Below are 17,746 nucleotides of genomic sequence, written 5' to 3' on the forward strand. Positions count from 1 at the left end.
TATGACTCCACTCAGAGGGTGGAAGTTAAACATACAGATAAAGAGAACTGATCGGTGGTTACCAGGGGAAAGGGGGGGTGGGGGGAGGGCACAAAGGGTGAAGTGGTGTACCTACAACATGACTAACAATAATGTACAACTGAAATTTCACAAGGCTGTAAGCTATCATAATCTTAATAAAAAGTTAAAAAAAAAAAAGAATGGGTGTGGCTGTGTTATAAAGTAAATAAAACTTGATACTCACTAGAACAGGGATCTGGGCTGGCTGCGTCCCTCCTGAGTAGTTTGCTGACCCCTGCAAAAACCAAGACACCCTCAGAGTAGTGAGACTTGCTTGTTACTTGCCTCTTCTACTCATTGATAGATGTGAAATGCTCCTGAAGAGCCAAGTGATCAGAAGTAGGTGATACCAGAAGGAAGAAAAAAACAAAATGGCTGCCTGAGTCTGGTGAAGTAGCTGCTGTCATCAGAGAAGGTTCCCTCTCAGGGGACCCAGGGACTAGATTGTCCTTTTCCATCTGTAAGTCTTACCCTGCTTCCAACTGGAATGCTCATTAATGAGACTGTTCTCACTGTTCTGACTGGGAATTTGTTCCTGTTTGTCCCAACTGGCAGTCCTATTTCCCTAGTCCATTCCCTCCCGCTTTGTTCTAGAAGACTAGTTCACCTCCTCTCCTCAGCCCCCAGCACGTCTTCCTCCTTCCTCGCTCTCAGCTGATGCCCTTGCTTCCTTTCTCATTGAGAAAGCAGAGGCAAGGGAAGAGAACTTCTGTAGGCGGCTGTTACTACATCTCTGAACCTACCCATTTCTGTCCCCGAATACTCCATCTGTCCTCCTGTCACTGCAGATGAACTGTCCTTGCATCTATCAAGGCAGAGCCTCGACTTTTGCACTAGGCCTCATCTCCTTGTAGCTACTCGAGGACATCACTTTAGCGGCGTCTTCTCTGTCACTATTTCCCCTCCTCTCTATTGGATCTTGTCCTCAGTGTCAAAGCTGCTATAATTTGTCCCATGTCACCTTCTTGCCACCACCCCATTTCTCTGCTGCCCTTCACAGCAAAACTCTCTGAAGGGGTTACCTGTACATCTTTTCCCCAATTCCTTCCCTCTGTCTTCTCTTGAAAACACACCTATCAGGCTTTTGTCTCCACCGCTTCCTTGAAACAACTTGTCAACATCACGTTGATCTCCAAGCTGGGTAATTGCACTGTGAGTGTTCAGTCTCCATCTTACTAGGCTTTCAGCAGCACGTGACATGCTTGTTCACCGCCTTCTTCATGACACGCTTCCCTCAGTTTCTGGGACACCACTCTCTCGGTTCTCATCCTTCCTTCCTGGATGCTCCCAATCTGTCTCATCTCCTGCTTCCTTCTTGTCTCTCCCACCTCCAAATTTGGAGCTCCTCAGGGCTTGGTCCTGAGGAACTCCTCTCTATGTAGACTCGTTCCTTTTCTGACCTTACGTAATTTTATGGTTTAAATAGCACCTATATGCAGAGCTATCTCAAATCTATGTCTCTAGTCTGGATATATCCATACATCTAGCTTCCTACTCAACATCTCCCTTGGATCTCTAATAGACATCTAAAACTAAAAATGACCAAAACTCCACATTTTCCCCACTAACCTACCAACCCATTTACCCTGTAGTCTTTCCCAACTCAATCAGTGGCAGCGCAATGCTGTCTTTACAGTTGCGACAAAACCTTTGGAGTCATCCTTGACCTTTCTCTGTCTCTCACATCCCGAGTCATATCCATTAGCACATCCTATTGACTCTGCTTTCAAATTGTATCCAGAATCTACCCACTTCTTACCCCTTCTGCTACTAAACCCTGGTGCAAGCCATTATTACCTTTTAACAGGATTATGTTTAATAGCTACTGTGCTGATCTCTTTTCTTCAGCCTTTGCCCCTCTGCACTCTATCACACAGCAGCAGAGTGAGCCTTCTACAACAAGGCTCAGCTCAATCACTGCTCTGCTTCCCATCTTACAGTAGCTTCCAAGGCCCCACATGGTTCGCTTCTCTGCTGCCTTGCTGGTCTGCCCTCCTGATGCAGCCTCCTTTGCTTCAGCTGCTCCGGCGTCCTTGCTGTTCCCTGAGCGCTCAAGGAATGTCCTCTCCTCAGCCTCTTTGCACTTGCTGTTCCCTCTGTGTGGAATGTTCTCTCCCCAGAAAACTGCATGGCTCACTCATTCACTTCCTTCAGGCCTCTACTCAAATGTCACCTTCTCAGAACTTCTTCCCTGACCAGCCTGTGGATAAGAACCGCCATCCCCCAACCTCCTTACACTCTTTATCCTTTGTCTGTCTTTATTTTTCTCCCTGGCACACATCCCGCCTGCTAGGTTATATATTTACTGATTTATTCACTGTGTCCTTCCACTAGAATGAAAGCCCTGTGAGAGCAGGGACCCCAGTGCCCAGAACAGTGCCTGAGACCCAGAACATGCTGGAAGCATGCTGAATGAATGAACTCTCACTTCTCAGACTGACTGACTTTGCGTTATAATAGGGCGGTTGTCTTCGAACTTTTAAAAAGTGGGATAATTCTTTTTCCAAACAAATTTAGAAGGAACCTGAATTTGTAGGACAGATATCAATGGTACTTGATCAGTTTGAACTGATCTAATTGTTATCTTGTTTTTGCTGTCCTTTTGTAAAGTATTGAGAAAGTCCTGATTTGCTTTGAAATAGCAGAATACTGTTGGGTTAAACTGACCCAGAATTTTGAAGGAAGGTGAGTAAGATATTTTTATTTCCAAGTTGAGTCACTAACAGTATTTAACAATTGTTCATTTGTTATCACACACACACACAAATCAGGGAAGTACTCAGATCTATAATAAGGTCTCAAACTGTCAATCATGGGCTGTTATTATGATATGATAAGTTACGCATTCATGGGTTCTTAAGCAATTGACCAAAACACTTTGATGAGAATGCTTGCTGAGCATATGTGCCTGAGCATTTGACCGCAGTGCACATGTGCTGTTGTAGTGAACTTTACTTGCTTCTAGAATTTCACATGAACAGACATGTGCAGCCTGAATTTAGAAAAAAACAAAACAAACACATAGAGCTACAGCTTCGTAATCAACGAATGACATATGTAGAAAACATTTAAATAAACACACGGATATGGCCCAGGAGAAATTTTGTTACTGAGGGTTGTGCAGAAACCTTGGGAGCACAAGACAATGTGTTAACAATCTTCAGTGTGTTAAAATTTGGACTGTAACACATGAGTTGTTCATTTAAAAAATGGTGTTAAAAACAGTTAAACTGTTCTGACATTCTCTTTCTTAGCCTTCTTTTTAAAAGTGGCTAACGTTGCTTTTTGGATTTCCGTAGGAACAAAATCTACTGAGCGATGTGCAATTAGGCCAGTGAACTGAGTGTCTTTTCCAAAGGGCCATTAGAGATGATTCTAAAGCCAGCTTCTAAGCACACAGAAGACGCTCAATTAATGAATGTTAGATGTTGAATGAACACAGCTGAAGTCAGAAGGGGAAGCAACTTGCAGTGTCCTCTTTAAAAAACAAAACCTTGCCTCACTTCCTTTCCTGTCTGTATGATGTGGTTTTGACCATGAACCCTAGGGTCAGACTGGCTGGAGTCCATTCCTGGCTCCATCACTTACCAGCTGGTGACCTTGGCCAGGTAACAGAACTTCCCTGTGCCTCAGTTTCTTCATCTTTAAAATCTGTAAAAAGTACCCATCTCACAGGACTGTTTTGAAGGTTAAATGAATTAGCATGTTAAACATCTAGAACAATGCCAAGCAATAAAAAAAGTTTCCTATTATTATTACTTATTATTCTGAGAGGTGACACTTTTCATAGCTGCCCAGCAGGCAAAGACCACAGGATATTGAGCCGAGAACAAAGCTGCTCTTTCCCTTCTGACTTGTAACATTTTGAGGTATTTCAGGTAGTTCTCAGGACATAAACACACCCCAGGCAAATGATGCCGAGATAAGGACACATCCTCTTTCTCTCAGTGTGGATAATCAAGGGGCCGGTGATGGTGGTTTCTCCAATTCCTGCTTCTCTGGGGTTTAAGCTATATGTTTTCTTCACTGCTGCCTCTGGGGGCACACTCTCTTGGGGAGGGGTGGAGAAGTGCTGACTGAGGGTTCTTTTTTGTAGAAGGGGGTAGAATCTTCTTTCTCATAGGGCTGGTTTCCTACTGGGAAATCCTGTTGCTGCCTTGTACAGCCAGGTCAGGCCCGTGGGAAGAGCTGGACTAAGCAACACTCTCCTACTCTGGGACAGAGAGGATGCTGGGAAGGTGTTCCCCATGAGGGTGAAGAGGGACCCCCAGGCTCCCAGCGCCTTGCTCCGATTTGGACTCTATCCCTCTAGCCCGGTGTCTCCGTCGTCCAGCTTGTGTTCCAGCTAAGAGAGAAGTTACTCTACTTCCCATGCATACCTTGAACCTTCTGCCTTCTGTCCTTTAAAAAATGATAATAATTATTTTAACCATAGTAGTTATTACTGCTGATGTTTACCCAGACCTAGAAGGTGCCAGGCAAATGCCATATCATAACATACCTGTGATTATTTACATTTCACGGACATGCAGAGGCAACTGGGGTATTAAACTTGACCTGAGCCCAAGATCACTTGGCTGGTGGATGTGAAGCTGCGGCTCAGGGTCTGACCGTGACTTCAGACCTTGTGCTCCCACTGTTGTGGGAGCTGCAGTGGGGATACCATGGGCCTACGACCTGCAGGGATTCCCACTTCGGTCACTCTCCTGACTTTGACGAAATCAGTGGAAACCTGCCAGGGGTAGATTTTTCAAAAAAAACAACAAAAAAAGTGTTTTTATTATATAATTATTCAACATAAATTTGAAGAAGGATTTTCCAATATAGAAGTAACATAACCATCTGGACTAAATCATCCCATTAAGACAAACACTATACACACACAAACACACACACACACACACGCACACGCTCCCCTAGGAGACGCACATCCTACCTTAGGGAAAAGAGACACATGTCCTACCCTAATGCCAGGGTGGGCACCTGCTGTATCCCTCATCTCCTGGGAGGTGTGGGTGGGCTCTCCCTTCCTGGTGGCTGCCGAGGCCGTTGACCTGGATTGGATTCAGCTAAGGGATCTCAACAGAGCAAGGCCCAGAGCCTCTAGGGGGGACTGGATCTGCAGGCAGAAGGACAGAGTGCGCCCCTCAGAGGGGACCAGGGCCAGTGGACTGTGAAAGCCCCAGAGCCCTTACATTCTGTCCTGGGAAACTCTTTCCCTCATTAATCTCTCGAAGGCTTTGCTGTGATTGACTCCTCACGAATGAAGGAACCATAATGTGCTGATCCTAGATATGATTAGTGCACACGCTGGCTCTGTCCTTGCCACCCACCTGGCTGTAGGTTTTATGGATCTGCAAATTAGGCAGGTGCGGATGAGCCATGGGGGCCTCACTGGGAGCAGGCATACTATCAACGTTATTATTGGAAAGGGCTGTTGCCAGAACTGGGACTTAGAATTGTAATTCTTTTTTTTTTTTGAGAAAGATTAGCCCTGAGCTAACTGCTGCCAATCCTCCTCTTTTTGCTGAGGAAGGCTGGCCCTGAGCTAACATCCGTGCCCATCTTCCTCTACTTTATATGTGGGACGCCTACCACAGCATGGCTTGCCAAGCAGTGCCATGTCCACACCCGGGATCCGAACCAGCGAACCCCAGGCCGCTGAAACGGAACGTGCGCACTTAACCGCTGTGCCACCGTGCCCGCCCAGAGTTATAATTCTTATGTTCCTACATCGCAACAGCTTCCTGCGTATTCAAATGATGTATTTGCTCCACCACAAAAGCCATTACTCTTCCTCCCAACCCTCTTCTAACATCCATCCTGCACATTTGTACTGAGCTTCTGCTCTGTGCCAGACACAGCCCGAGACGAGGATATGATGATGGGAGCCAAACAGACACAGCTGCAGTCATGGAGTTTACGTCTAGGGGGGAGGCGATCAAATAATCACAGAAAAAAATACAGCTTCAGTGTGGTGAGAGCTGCAGAGGAGAGGTGCTTGACTTTGGGGCTTTGATCCCGTCTAGAAGGACAGAGGGGCAGAGGGGGCTTCCCTGAGGATGCGATGCTCCAGGTGAGGTTTGGGGGACGAGAAGGCCTCGCTCAGTGAAGAGGGGAGGGAGGCGCTCTAGGCAGTGGGCACAGCACAGGGACAGGCTCTGCGCCTGGAGGCGGCCAGCTGAAATTCTACCCATTCTTTAAGGCAGTTCACAATCACCGTTCAGATGGGGAGCCCTGCTCTGTGCTCCTTAGCACTGGGTTTCTTAGAGTGTTTGACATATTCCGGCTCCTATGAGACCCTCAGTGGCCTGAGGGTGGGGGCCCACACTTGGTTGCCTGGAGACAGGCCATGAACTACCCTCTCTCACACCAACTTCCTGCCACAGGGCTGGCCAGATGCCTTCTGAGCTCTGCCCGCCGTCTGAGTCGCAGCCTGGGGAGGCCAGGGACCAGGAGGGGAGCAAGCCTGACTCTACAGCCTCCAGCTCTGCAGACTTCTACCTTGGTCATTTCGTGAGCAAGATCTTGTAGGCTAGTGGAGAGAAGGACTGGCCGGACTGACCAGACCTTCATTTCTCACGCAGTATGCCCGGACCTTCCCAGGGCAGGCTGTCAGGAGAGGAGGCTCACAGCCTGCACTGTTTTTCATTTCTACTTACTCACTGCAAAACTTAGAGTGATGAATTCTTCTCTGTTCCAGGCCAAGTTTCCCGGCAGAACAGAAGGAGACATCAATTCATTCAGCAAACATTTATTGCACACCCCTGATGTGTCACATACCGAGTTCCTGGGCTTTGAGTCCTGAGGCCTCAGAGGTGAACAGGCACTGTCCTCTGTCCTCAGGGGCTCCCAGCCTGGTGACAATGCCCCCCTCCTCTCTGGACTGTTCTGCAAGGGAGGTGACTGAAATCCCATATCTGCAGGGCTTCGAATTCTGGGGAGGGAGATGGCTGACATAAACCTCAGGAGAATCTTAGTAGTTTTCTGTTTCCACCCAAAGAGCATTCCCGGGGGCTGAGCTGGGGCCCTAACTTGGGTGGTCTCACTGCATGGTCCAGCTGGAGAAGGAACTGGTGCTTCTCACATGTTTCTTTCCTTTTATCAAATGGTTCAGAGGGTCTTGAAGCCTCCAGTGTTTTGCGGTGGCAACCAGAAACAGCAGGCTAGGCATCCAGGTGGGGGGGTGGCCAAGACAAGATGCCTCTTCTTTACCCCAGGACCCCTGAAGTGCTCTGGGTGAATTTGACTGGCTGTGCTCAGGGGATACCCTACCTGGGCACACTGCTCCTGTCTGCCCCGACCCCTTCCGTCTCCAGCCCCAGGGATCTGTTGCAGAATCAGGGAGTGCCCCAGCTCAGAGCCACTGGGCTTCAAACTCTATTAGCTCTTTGAAGAGGCAGCTCAGTTGTCATGATGCAGAGCCCTGGCTTTAGAGTGGGGCTAACTGGGTATTGGCTGTGTCATCCTGGGCTAGTGACATAACTTCGGAGCTTTCTCCTTGGTGAGATATAAGTGCAAATACCGCCAGCTGTGTGGACTGCAACACGTACTTCACGTCCTTTGCATAGTGCCTGGTATAAAGTCAGTGAGCTCAACAAACAGGGGTGGATGTTGTTACCTGCTTCTTTTACTCTTCCCATCGTGCTTCAGGCTATACCATTTCTGTGCATCACTATATGCTCAGGCACAATGTGTGCTTCTGCTTGAAATGCTGGAACGTGGCCCAGGGTTAGCTGGATCCCTCCTGCTACAAGAAGAAAGTCATGGCTCAGGTTGACCTCCTGCTGTTGTCCTTGACTATTGCTGTTGGGTGTAATGAGTTCTTTACACCCTTGACGCTCAAAGTGTGGTCTGCTGGCCAGCATCATTGTCATCATCTACAGGCTTGCTAGACATGCAGCATCCCAGACCTACTGGATGAGAATCTGCACGTTAATAAGGTCCCCAGGTGATTCATATGTGCCTTTAAGTTCGAGAAGCCTGCTTGACATTGTACCAGCTCAGGGAGATAGAGCCCTCACTCTATTTTTGGTGTGATTGGGAGAGGGTACTTATAGGCAGAGGAGGGGAGGGGAGTGAGCAGATGAAATAACTGAAAACCAGCAGAACTTGACCTGTGACTTTCTGCATTCCATCAGTTGCCGCACTGAACCTCGTTTGCCTGTTGCCTCTCTCCTCTCCTAGGTGAGCTCCTGGGGCAGGGTCTGTGCCGTATGTACCGTGCACTGTTCCCACCAGCTCACCGCGTGGCTCATGTAGCAAAGCCATTTCCATGTAAACATGAGTTTCCTCTCACTGGTTCTGGAACCCAGGCACAGATAGGGGTTGGAATGGTGGAAGTGCCTGGGGTGACTTGGTGTGGACCAGAAGGAGTGAGAGACTTACTGGCTCACCTTTGATCTCACTGGATTTTTCTTCTCTATCTCCTTTGATGCCTCCACTTCTAATTCTAGTTCTCTTGCTATTTCTACCACATCTGCAGTTACTTCTTCCACTGAAGTCTTGAACTCCTGAGTCATCCATGAGGGTTGGAATTGACCTTCCAAACTCCTGTTAATGTTGATATTTATACCTCTTCCTGTGAATCACAAATGTTTTTTGTTTTTTTTTTGCTGAGGAAGAGTCACTCTGAGCTAACATCTGTTGCCAATCTTCCTCTTTTTTTGCTTGAGGAAGATTGTCCCTGAGCTAACATCTGTGCCAGTCCTCCTCTATTTTGTATGTGGGTCGCTGCCACAGCATGGCTGACAAGTGGTGTAGGTCTGCACCTGGGATCCAAACCTGTGACCCCTGGCTGCCGAAGCAGAGCATGCCAAACTTGACCACTATGCCACAGGGCCTGTCCCACAAATGTTCATAACGGCATCTATAATGGTGAATCCTTTCTAGAAGGTTTTCAATTTGCTTTGCCAGATCCATCAGAGGAATCACAGTTTATGGCAGCTATAGCCTTATGAAATGTATTTCTTAAATAATAAGACTTAAAAGTCAAAATTACTCCTTGATCCGTGGGCTGCAGAGTGGATGTTGTGTGAGCAGGCAAGAAAACAACATTAATCTCATTGTACGTCTCCAACAGAGCTCTTAGGTGACCAGGCGCATTGTCAATGAGCAGTAATATTTTGAAAGGAATCTTTTCCTGAGCAGTACTTCTCAACAATAGGCCTAAGATATTCAGTAAACCATGCTGTAAACAGATGTGCTGTCATCCAGGCTTTGTTGTGCTCTTTGTTACAGAGCACAGGCAGAGTAGATTCAGCATAATTCTTAAGGGCCCTAGGATTTTTGGAATGGTAAATGAGCATTGGCTTCAACTTAAAGTCATCAGCTGCATTATCCCCTAAAAAAGAGAGTCAGCCTGTCCTCGGAAGCTTTGAAGCCAGGCATTGCCTTCTCCTCTCTAGCTATAAAAGTCCTAGATGGCATCTTCTTCCAATACAAAGCTACTCTGAAAACCTGTTGTTTAGTGTAGCCATCCTCCTTAATGATCTTAGCTCAATCTTCTGGAGAACTTGCTGCAGCTTCCACACCAGCATCTGCTGCTTCACCTGCACTTTTATGTCATGGATACAGCTTCTTTCCTTAAACCTCATGAGCCAACCTCTGCTGGCTTCAAACTTTTCTTCTGCAGCGTCCTCACCTCTCTCAGCCTTCACAGAACTGAAGAGAGGGAGGGCCTTGCTGTGGATTAGGCTTTGGCTTAAGGGAATGTTGTGGCTGGTTTGATCTTCTATCCAGACCGCTAAGACTTTCTCCACGTCAGCAATAAGGCTGTTTCACTTTCTCATCATTCGTGTGTTCACTGGAGTAGCATTTTTAATTTCCTTCAAGAACTTTTCCTTTGCATTCACAACTTGGCTAACTGTTTGGTGCAGGAGGCGTGCTTTTGGCCTGTCTCAGCTTTCAACATGCCTTCCTCACTGAGTTTAATCATTTCTAGCTCTGGATTTAAAGTGAGAGATGTGCGACTCTTCCTTTCACCTGAACACTTAGAGGCCATTGGAGGGTTATTAATTGGCCTAATTCCAGTATTTTTGTGTCTCAGGGAACAGGGAGGCCTGAGGAGAGGGAGATGGGGGACTGGCTGGTCAGTGGAGCAGTCAGAACACACACATTTATTGATTAAGTTCGCGCCGTCATATGTGGGCACAGTTTGTGGCGCCTCCAGTTACAACAGTAACATCAAAGATCACTGATCACAGATCCGCATAACAAATATAATAATAATGAAAAAGTTTGAAATATTGAGAGAATTACCAAAATGTGACACAGAGACAGAAGTGAGCAAATGCTGCTGGAAAAATGGTGCCGATAGACCTGCCCAATGCAGGGTTGCCACAAACCTTCAATTTGTGAAAAATGCAACGTCTCTGAAGCACAGTAAAACAAGGTACACCTGTATACTTGAAAGTTTCTAAGAGAGTAGATCTTAAGTGTTCTTACTGTGCAGAAAAAAGGTAACTGTGTGAGGTGATGGATATGTTAATCAGTTTGATTGCAGTAATCCTTTCACAATGTGTGTATATATATCAAAACGTGTTATACACTTGATGTCAATCATACTTTTATTTGTCAATCATACTTCAGTGAAGCTGAAGAGGAAAAGGATGTGGTGCCAGGTAATGTCCAGGCTTAGCCTGATCTACTGGGTGGGTGGGGAGGGGTGGGGCACGTAACCTCCCTGGTGTCCCCTGATGGGTGGCTGCGTTCATCAAGACACTTCTGTAGAGAAGATCTGCAGTACTGTCAGCAATTGGTGGGTGGATGCACCAGCATGAGATGAGGACCTGGGTGGGGTACCAACAGCAGCTGCCTGTGATGTCCAAGAAGCCTCCATAACTTAGCAAGCCTCAAATTGCTCTTCCCTCACAAGCTTAGCTCTCCCCAGACTTTCCTATCTCAGTAGGCACCACCACTCACCATTTGCTTAAGCCAGAAATCTAGAGATCATTCTTGATCCCTTTTTTCCCCTCAGCCACCCACATCTGGTCCATCAGCAAATTCCCTTGAGTCCACCTCTGAACTCTGTCCTGTCTCCATTGACTTCTCTCTCTTCACTTAATGCCATCCTACTCCGAACTGCTACCCCCGTCTCTTGGGCCTGGATAGCCTCAGTAACCTCAATATTGATCTCTCTGCTTCTTTTCTTATCCTTCTTCACACAGCAGCTGGGGTAAATCTTTTTTTTTTTAAAGATTTTATTTTTTCCTTTTTCTTCCCCAAAGCCCCCCAGTACATAGTTGTGTATTCTTCGTTGTGGGTTCTTCTAGTTGTGGCATGTGGGACGCCGCCTCAGCGTGGTTTGATGAGCAGTGCCATGTCCGCGCCCAGGATTCGAACTAACGAAACACTGGGCCACCTGCAGCGGAGCGCGCGAACTTAACCACTCGGCCACGGGGCCAGCCCCTGGGGTAAATCTTTTTAAAAAATACTTTCCTTTTCAGAGCAGTTTTAGGTTTTCAGCAAAATTAAAAGGAAGGTGGAGCGATTTCCCATATAGCTTCTGCCCCCACACGTGCACAGCCTCCCCACTATCAACATCCCCCCCAGAGTGGTGCATTGTTACAATCGATGAACCTCGTTGACCCATCATTATCACCTGAAGTCCATAGTTTATCTAAGGGCTCGCTCTTGGTGGTATACATTCTGTGGGTTTGGACCAATGTGTAATGACATGTATCCATCATTATGGTATCATATGGAGGATTTTTACTGCCCTAAGTATCCTCTGTGCTCTGTCTGTGTCTCCCTGTCCCCCTCTCTCCACTGGCAACCACTCATCTTTTTGCTGTCTCCATAGTTTTGCCTTTTCAAGAATTTCATATAGTTGGAATCACACAGTATGTAGCCTTCTCAGGTTGGCTTCTTTCACTTAGTAATATGTATTTAAGGTTCCTCCATGTCTTTTCACGACTTGATAGCTCGTTTCTTTCTCAAGCTGGATAATATTCTGTTGTCCGGATGTATATACCTTATTTGTCCATTCATCTACTGAAGGACATCTTGGTTGCTTCAAAATTTTGGCAATTATGAATACAGATGCTATAAACATTTGTGTGCAGGTTTTTGTGTGGATGTAAGTTTTCATCTCATTTGGGTAAATACCAAGGAGTGCAGTTGCCAGATTGTGTGGTAAGAGTATGTCTAATTTTGTAAGAAACGGCCAAACCATCTTCTAAAGTGGCTGTCCCATTTTGCATTCCCACCAGCAATGAATGAGAGTTATGTTGCTCTATACCCTTGCCAGCATTTGGTGTTATCAGTGTTCTGAGTTTTGGCCATTCTAATAGATGTGTAGTGGTATCTCATTGTTGTTTTAATTTACATTTCCCTGATGACATATGATGTGGAGCATCTTTTCATGTCCTTATTTGCCATCTGTGTATCTTTGATATGTCTCTTAAGGTCTTTGGTCCATTTTTTAATCGGTTGTTTTGTTTTCTTATTAGGGGTGATTTAAAAAAAAAATCTGTATCAACTCATGTCATCCCCTTGTGTGAAACCCTTCAATGCGTTCTCAGGGCACTTAGGATGAAATGTGAACTCCTCACCATGGCCTATGTTGAGTCCTGTGTCATCTGACTTCTGCCCCCTCTGCCCCGCCCCATCTTCTCCTACGTCCTGCATCAGGTAGGATGTGGGAAGGTGGGAGGCAGCTGAGGGGAGGAGCCATGATCTTCCCTGGATTTTGTGTGGGCAGTGCACTCTTGACATTCAAGTCTGTGTTCAAATGTCACTACCTGCTCCAGTCTTTCCTTGACCACGTGATTCAGTCACTTGCTGTGCCATCACCCTATTTTATTTTCTTCAGAACATAAATTACTGTCTGAAATGCTTTGTCCATTTGTTGTGTATGTCTGTCCCAGCCCCGTAAAAGGAAAGCCCATGAGAGCAGGGAGCTTGTATATCTTGCTCGTTGGTGTATCCCCAGCACTAACAACAGTGCTGGGCACACAGTAGGCTCAAGTATTTGTTGACTGAATGACTCAACACTGGGACAAGTGAACAAAGAGACAGGAGGGCTGCTGGCTCTCTGGAATCTTCAGGAGCCCATTTCAGGTCAGGCAGCTCTATCCAGAAAGTTCATTGTAGGTTAGAAGTTGTTCTTCATCCAATTTTCTTCTTATCAAAATAAGCAGAGCAGGAAATGAAACCCAGTTTCCTGCTTATACATCAGACCACCAGGAAAGGCAGACGAATCTGGAAAAATCCGTGCACACACGGACGTGGTGTCCTGGTTCTTCCCAACTGAAGACATACCTCCTGGGGGACTTGCTCAGCTCCCCAGGAGGGGCTCATCTCAGGAACCCTCTGGCACTGAGGCCTGTGGAGCTGGTTAATGTCACAGCCTTTTCAGTTGTTTTCCATGTCCTGACTTGGTATTACCCACAGCCTGACAAAGTCCGGAAGTGGCATGTGCATGGAACAACGCAATGAACAAATGAACTGCGTTCTTCCGATGCCAATTTGGTTTGAAGAACAAGAAGTGGGATTTCCCTCATGGGAGAGCCTTAGGGCGGTAACGAAGTTAAGCCATTCGGGCCTCTGAATTGTGTTCTGAGGAGAAGCTTTGGAAGGAGAAGTCTCAGTACCAGGACCAATAACTAGGCTGGATTTTAGTGTTTGATTCTGTGCCAGGGGTCCAGGGAGGACCGAGCCATCGTTCGGGTCAGGCCATGGGGCAGGACGGGCTGCTGTCCTGACAGCTTGGAGAGTGTGGGGAAGGGAAAGTGGAAAAAAGAGGGCTGGAGGGGCCACACAGCGGATGCCGGAGAGATGTGGATTCCTTCTCTTGTCATATCTTCCTCTTGTGGCGCCCGGTCCCAGAGGCTCTGCAGAGGATCAGCTGTCTCTTCAGAGGCAGCCGAAACTACTTCTGTCCCGCCGCCAACACCTCGCACCAGTCCTGTCAAATTGCTCCTGAGCCAGCTTCCTCTCGTCACACTTCCTGCTCCTCACTGGGGCTCAGGCAGCGGCCACGCTTGTCTTGCTCACCATGTGGCTCCTTGAGCAGAATGGTACGTGGGCACCAAATCACCATTCTTGCATGTTGAATGGTGGAAAATATGTCAGAGTAAGAGGACTTCACTGGAAGCTGTGTTTTGGCACTTCTTTACATGGTGACCTTGAGGAAGTTGTTTGACCTTTCTGAACCTCAGTTAAGCTCTGCCCTTGCTGTGAGAACCTGACTGTGGTTATGATGACGACAACAACAATGGCTAACATTTACTGAGAGCCATTATGCCAGACCTGATTCTACCTTCTTTGCATGTCTTCACTGGCACGTCACTTTGCTTATGACATCCGTATGTGGTGGTTCTATTATCGTGCCCATTTTCCAGGTGTGAGCACTTAGACACAGATCAGTTAAACAGCACATCGGCTAGTGATTGAACCCATGCCTTTATTTCACGCGACCAGTTGCAATAACCTATGCAGAACGTGCTTTGTAAAGTGCTGACCAGCTTCCGGTTGTTTCTGTATTACCCAGCCCAGGAGGCTTCAGGAGGTCTAGACCTCGGGTTTGGAGGTCATCGACAGCTGAGCATTTGCCGTGTGTGCGTGGGGGCCCACAAAACGCCAGACAGGAAGGACTGAGAGTCCTTTGCTTGAGCGTGTAAGGGGGCTGGCAGGGCAGGGAACTGGGCTCAGTGAAGCGGGGAGAAGAAACCTCTTACCCACATCAGAAAACCTCAGAGGAGTGTAGGATGGCTTGGGGCAAGGCTGCTTCTCCCGCCACTGCTCTGGTTTTCTGGAGGGAGCCTGGAAGGGCCTGGTCCTCCTTTCCTGCTCACGTCTGAACCAAGTACTTGGCAGGACTGCTCACCCAGCAGGGCTTCCAAGCCACCTCGGCCAGGGGTAATGGAGCAGAGTTCCCCTCTGTCCTGTAGTGTGAAGCTAAGAGGGAGCCCTTGAGGGAACTAGGAGGGGAATAAACAGAAGGCAGGGTCAGTGTGGGGAAGAGAAGGCGACCAGGAATTGGGCAAAGAGGGCCAGGAGGGCTGCTGTGCTTGAGGCAGTGGGATTCCTGCCAAAGAGAAGGGATGCTTTGTATAAATCCAGGAGGCTTCAGCCCTGGGACCCAGCTTGGAGAAGGGACTTGCCCAGGGCCAGGCCTGAGGAGGATGTGTCTATCTGTGAATGTTTGCGGCTGACACCCAGGCTGGGAAGCAGGAGGGTGGGCTGACCTCACGACGATGGCCTCCTCCTCCAGGAAGCTGGCGGGCTTCCCTAGCTGTGACCTGCCATGTGCAGCTTTGATTTGTTTCAAGATTTTCCTTGTCTGTATCAGAGATGGTTTTTCTTGGCAAATTGCAACTTTTTCAGAAAGCAAACTTGCAGACTCCTCCTAGCCTGGGTCAACGTAATCCCCTCTTCGTTTATGCAGGCTCAGTGTGTTTGAGGCCAGAGCCAGCCAGGGTGAGGGTCCAGCCAGCCCAGACAGCTTTGTCGTTGGATTTGCAAACTCCAGCACGGCTGCGGCCCTGGATCCTCTGAGCCTTGGTGCCTGTGGTGTGGCTGTGTGCCTTGGGTTTCCTCTGTGCCCCACTTTGGAGGCTCTCTTTGGTGGGTCCTTCTCCTGCTGCCTGGGACCTTTATTTCAGCGTGCAGGTGAAACAAGAACCTGCCTCATGTAAAAATTTGGGAGACAATCTAGATTAATCCATTTTGCCCAATTAACGTGCCTATCTGGATAGAGTTACTAATATTGCATATCTTCAGGGCTCAAATAGTTAAGGCATGGATATATATGCTTCCTAGGCTTCTGTTTGTTCTTATTTTCCACCTTTATCATAAACTCACCAAGGGTGGGTCAGGAAAACATACCGCAAACCCCCAAGCGAGAGATGGTGTGCGTGCTGGGATATTTGACAAGGACAGATGCTCTTCTGGAGAGGAAGTGACCATCTGGAAGTTTCTGCGCTCGAGTGGCAGCTCTCTGGAGGGCCCGGATCTCTTGGGAAGGTCTGTTCGAGGGACGGGAGGCTCACAAGTTGCAAGCTCACAAGTTGCACAGGAACAGACTTTCTTGAGGCCAGCATCTGCCACATCCAAGGTCCCTGGAGGCTCTACGTTAGAGGAGGACCTGTTAGAGGAGGAAGAAGAAGGAGCCAGCTGGAGATATCTCATGTGCTGAAGTCTTTTGCTTCCACTCCCTACTCCCTCTGCCTCCCTCATCCAATTTTAGTCTGAGAGCTGGTCCTAATAAATGTACCTACCATTTATGGAGTGTTAACAGTGTGCCAGACATTGTGCTAATGCTTTATGCATCATTTCACTAGTCCTCATGACAAATCCATGGGATGGGCATTATTCTTATTTTACAGATGAAAAAGCTGAGGCTCAGAGAGGTTAAGTGACTGTCCTAAGGTCACACAGCAGGGAAGTGCTGAAGCTGGGATTTGAAATCCCAGTCTGTCTGATTCTAAAGGCTATACTCTTAAACATTGCACTACATTAGCCACAGAAATGCCTGAGAAACTGAATGCCTTCCAGGATGTTGGGGTGAGTTTTAGAGAGATGTTCTGGAAGCCCTTTGAGAGTTAAGCCTGGGATGCAAGATACTGAATCTTGGAGGCTTTTTTAGGAATCTGAGCCCCCAGAGAGGGAAGGAGAGAGAGGAACGTGATCCCCAGGGGAAAAGTACAAGTCAATAAAGAGCTTCTTGGGTCTGGATTAAGCCCAGGTGGGACTGCTTAGTAGTAACTGGGAGTTTGGCCAGACTCCATGGGGCTCATTTCTTGGTGTGGACGTGGAAGGAGGAACGCCCTGGGGTGTCGGGCTGGCGAAGGAGGAGAGAAGCCTTCTCATAGGGAAACCTCTTTGTGGTGTCTGGGCCAAGCTGAAGACAGTCTCTTTTCTGGACATTAAAGTAGGGTCTGGTGCCACACTCGACAAGGACCCGCTCAGCTCCACACTCACAGTGATTCTCCCCGAAAGAGGTGGGGTGCCAGCCAGGGGTGTCACAATCCCTGAAAGAGCAGCCCGACCCTCAAGTCCCCCTCAGAGACTGGCTGCACGTCCACACATGCCTCTGCTGCCTTGCTTCTGGGACATTCCTGGCTCCGTTCCACCCTCTGCCTCCTCCCTCCCCTCATTCCCTGGCAACTGACACCCTGACAGTGCCCTTCCCATCTCTGCGCATCTCCAGCCAGGTCACTGGGTGGCTGCACGGTTGGTCCCGTAAGTCAGCTGCTGGGCCACCTCACTCAGGAGGTCCGTGTGGCACTTGCCTTGTGCCAAAGACATTTCTGAGGGTAGATGGATGTCTGCTTGGGCGAGGGTCAGGGGATGCCAAGTCCTATTCTGTGGGACGTGAGTGTAAATCACCAGAATCAGACTGGCTTTGGGGACGACGACTTTTCCCCTTTGGCAGCTGACAGGGTGCGGAGTGGCACCACCCAGCCACTTCCAAATGCTTCTCCTGGGTAGGCACCAGCAGCCAGGTCCTGGGCTGGAGGGCTGAGGAGGACCCCCCCGGACACTAGAGAATGGGTCAGGGAGCCGGAGTTGCTGGCCTCCTGGGTTGGGCCTTTGGCAAGCTCCCCCTCAAGGATGACCTGGAGACACTGTTGCGGGAGGAGCCTGGGTTGGCGAGAGAGCACTTCTGGAGCTTCTCCCTGACAAGGGCGCTCATCCCCCAGTGCCTGAAGCAGCCCTTGGCCTGGAGCAGGGAAAGCAG

The 17,746-nt window shown here is 48.2% G+C and overlaps 1 protein-coding gene across 6 annotated transcripts in view; it reads left to right on the top strand.

The window, feature by feature from the left end:
• The window catches only part of SMOC1 (SPARC related modular calcium binding 1), a 144,334-nt gene that overhangs the window by 32,199 nt on the left and 94,389 nt on the right, over nt 1–17,746 (top strand). The window contains exon 1 of one of the 6 annotated variants that reach the window (XM_070593474.1): nt 6,011–6,136. The exons of 4 other annotated variants lie outside the window; for them this stretch is intronic. In XM_070593474.1, coding sequence (XP_070449575.1) covers nt 6,128–6,136 — 9 coding nt within the window. In that variant the 5' untranslated portion in view covers nt 6,011–6,127. Of the gene's footprint in view, nt 1–6,010; nt 6,137–17,746 lie in introns of those variants that run through there. One more of the 6 variants, XM_070593473.1, reaches the window with a different exon arrangement.

The sequence above is a fragment of the Equus przewalskii genome, chromosome 25 (genome assembly GCF_037783145.1).
Source record: "Equus przewalskii isolate Varuska chromosome 25, EquPr2, whole genome shotgun sequence".
In the NCBI taxonomy this organism is placed as follows: domain Eukaryota; kingdom Metazoa; phylum Chordata; class Mammalia; order Perissodactyla; family Equidae; genus Equus; species Equus przewalskii.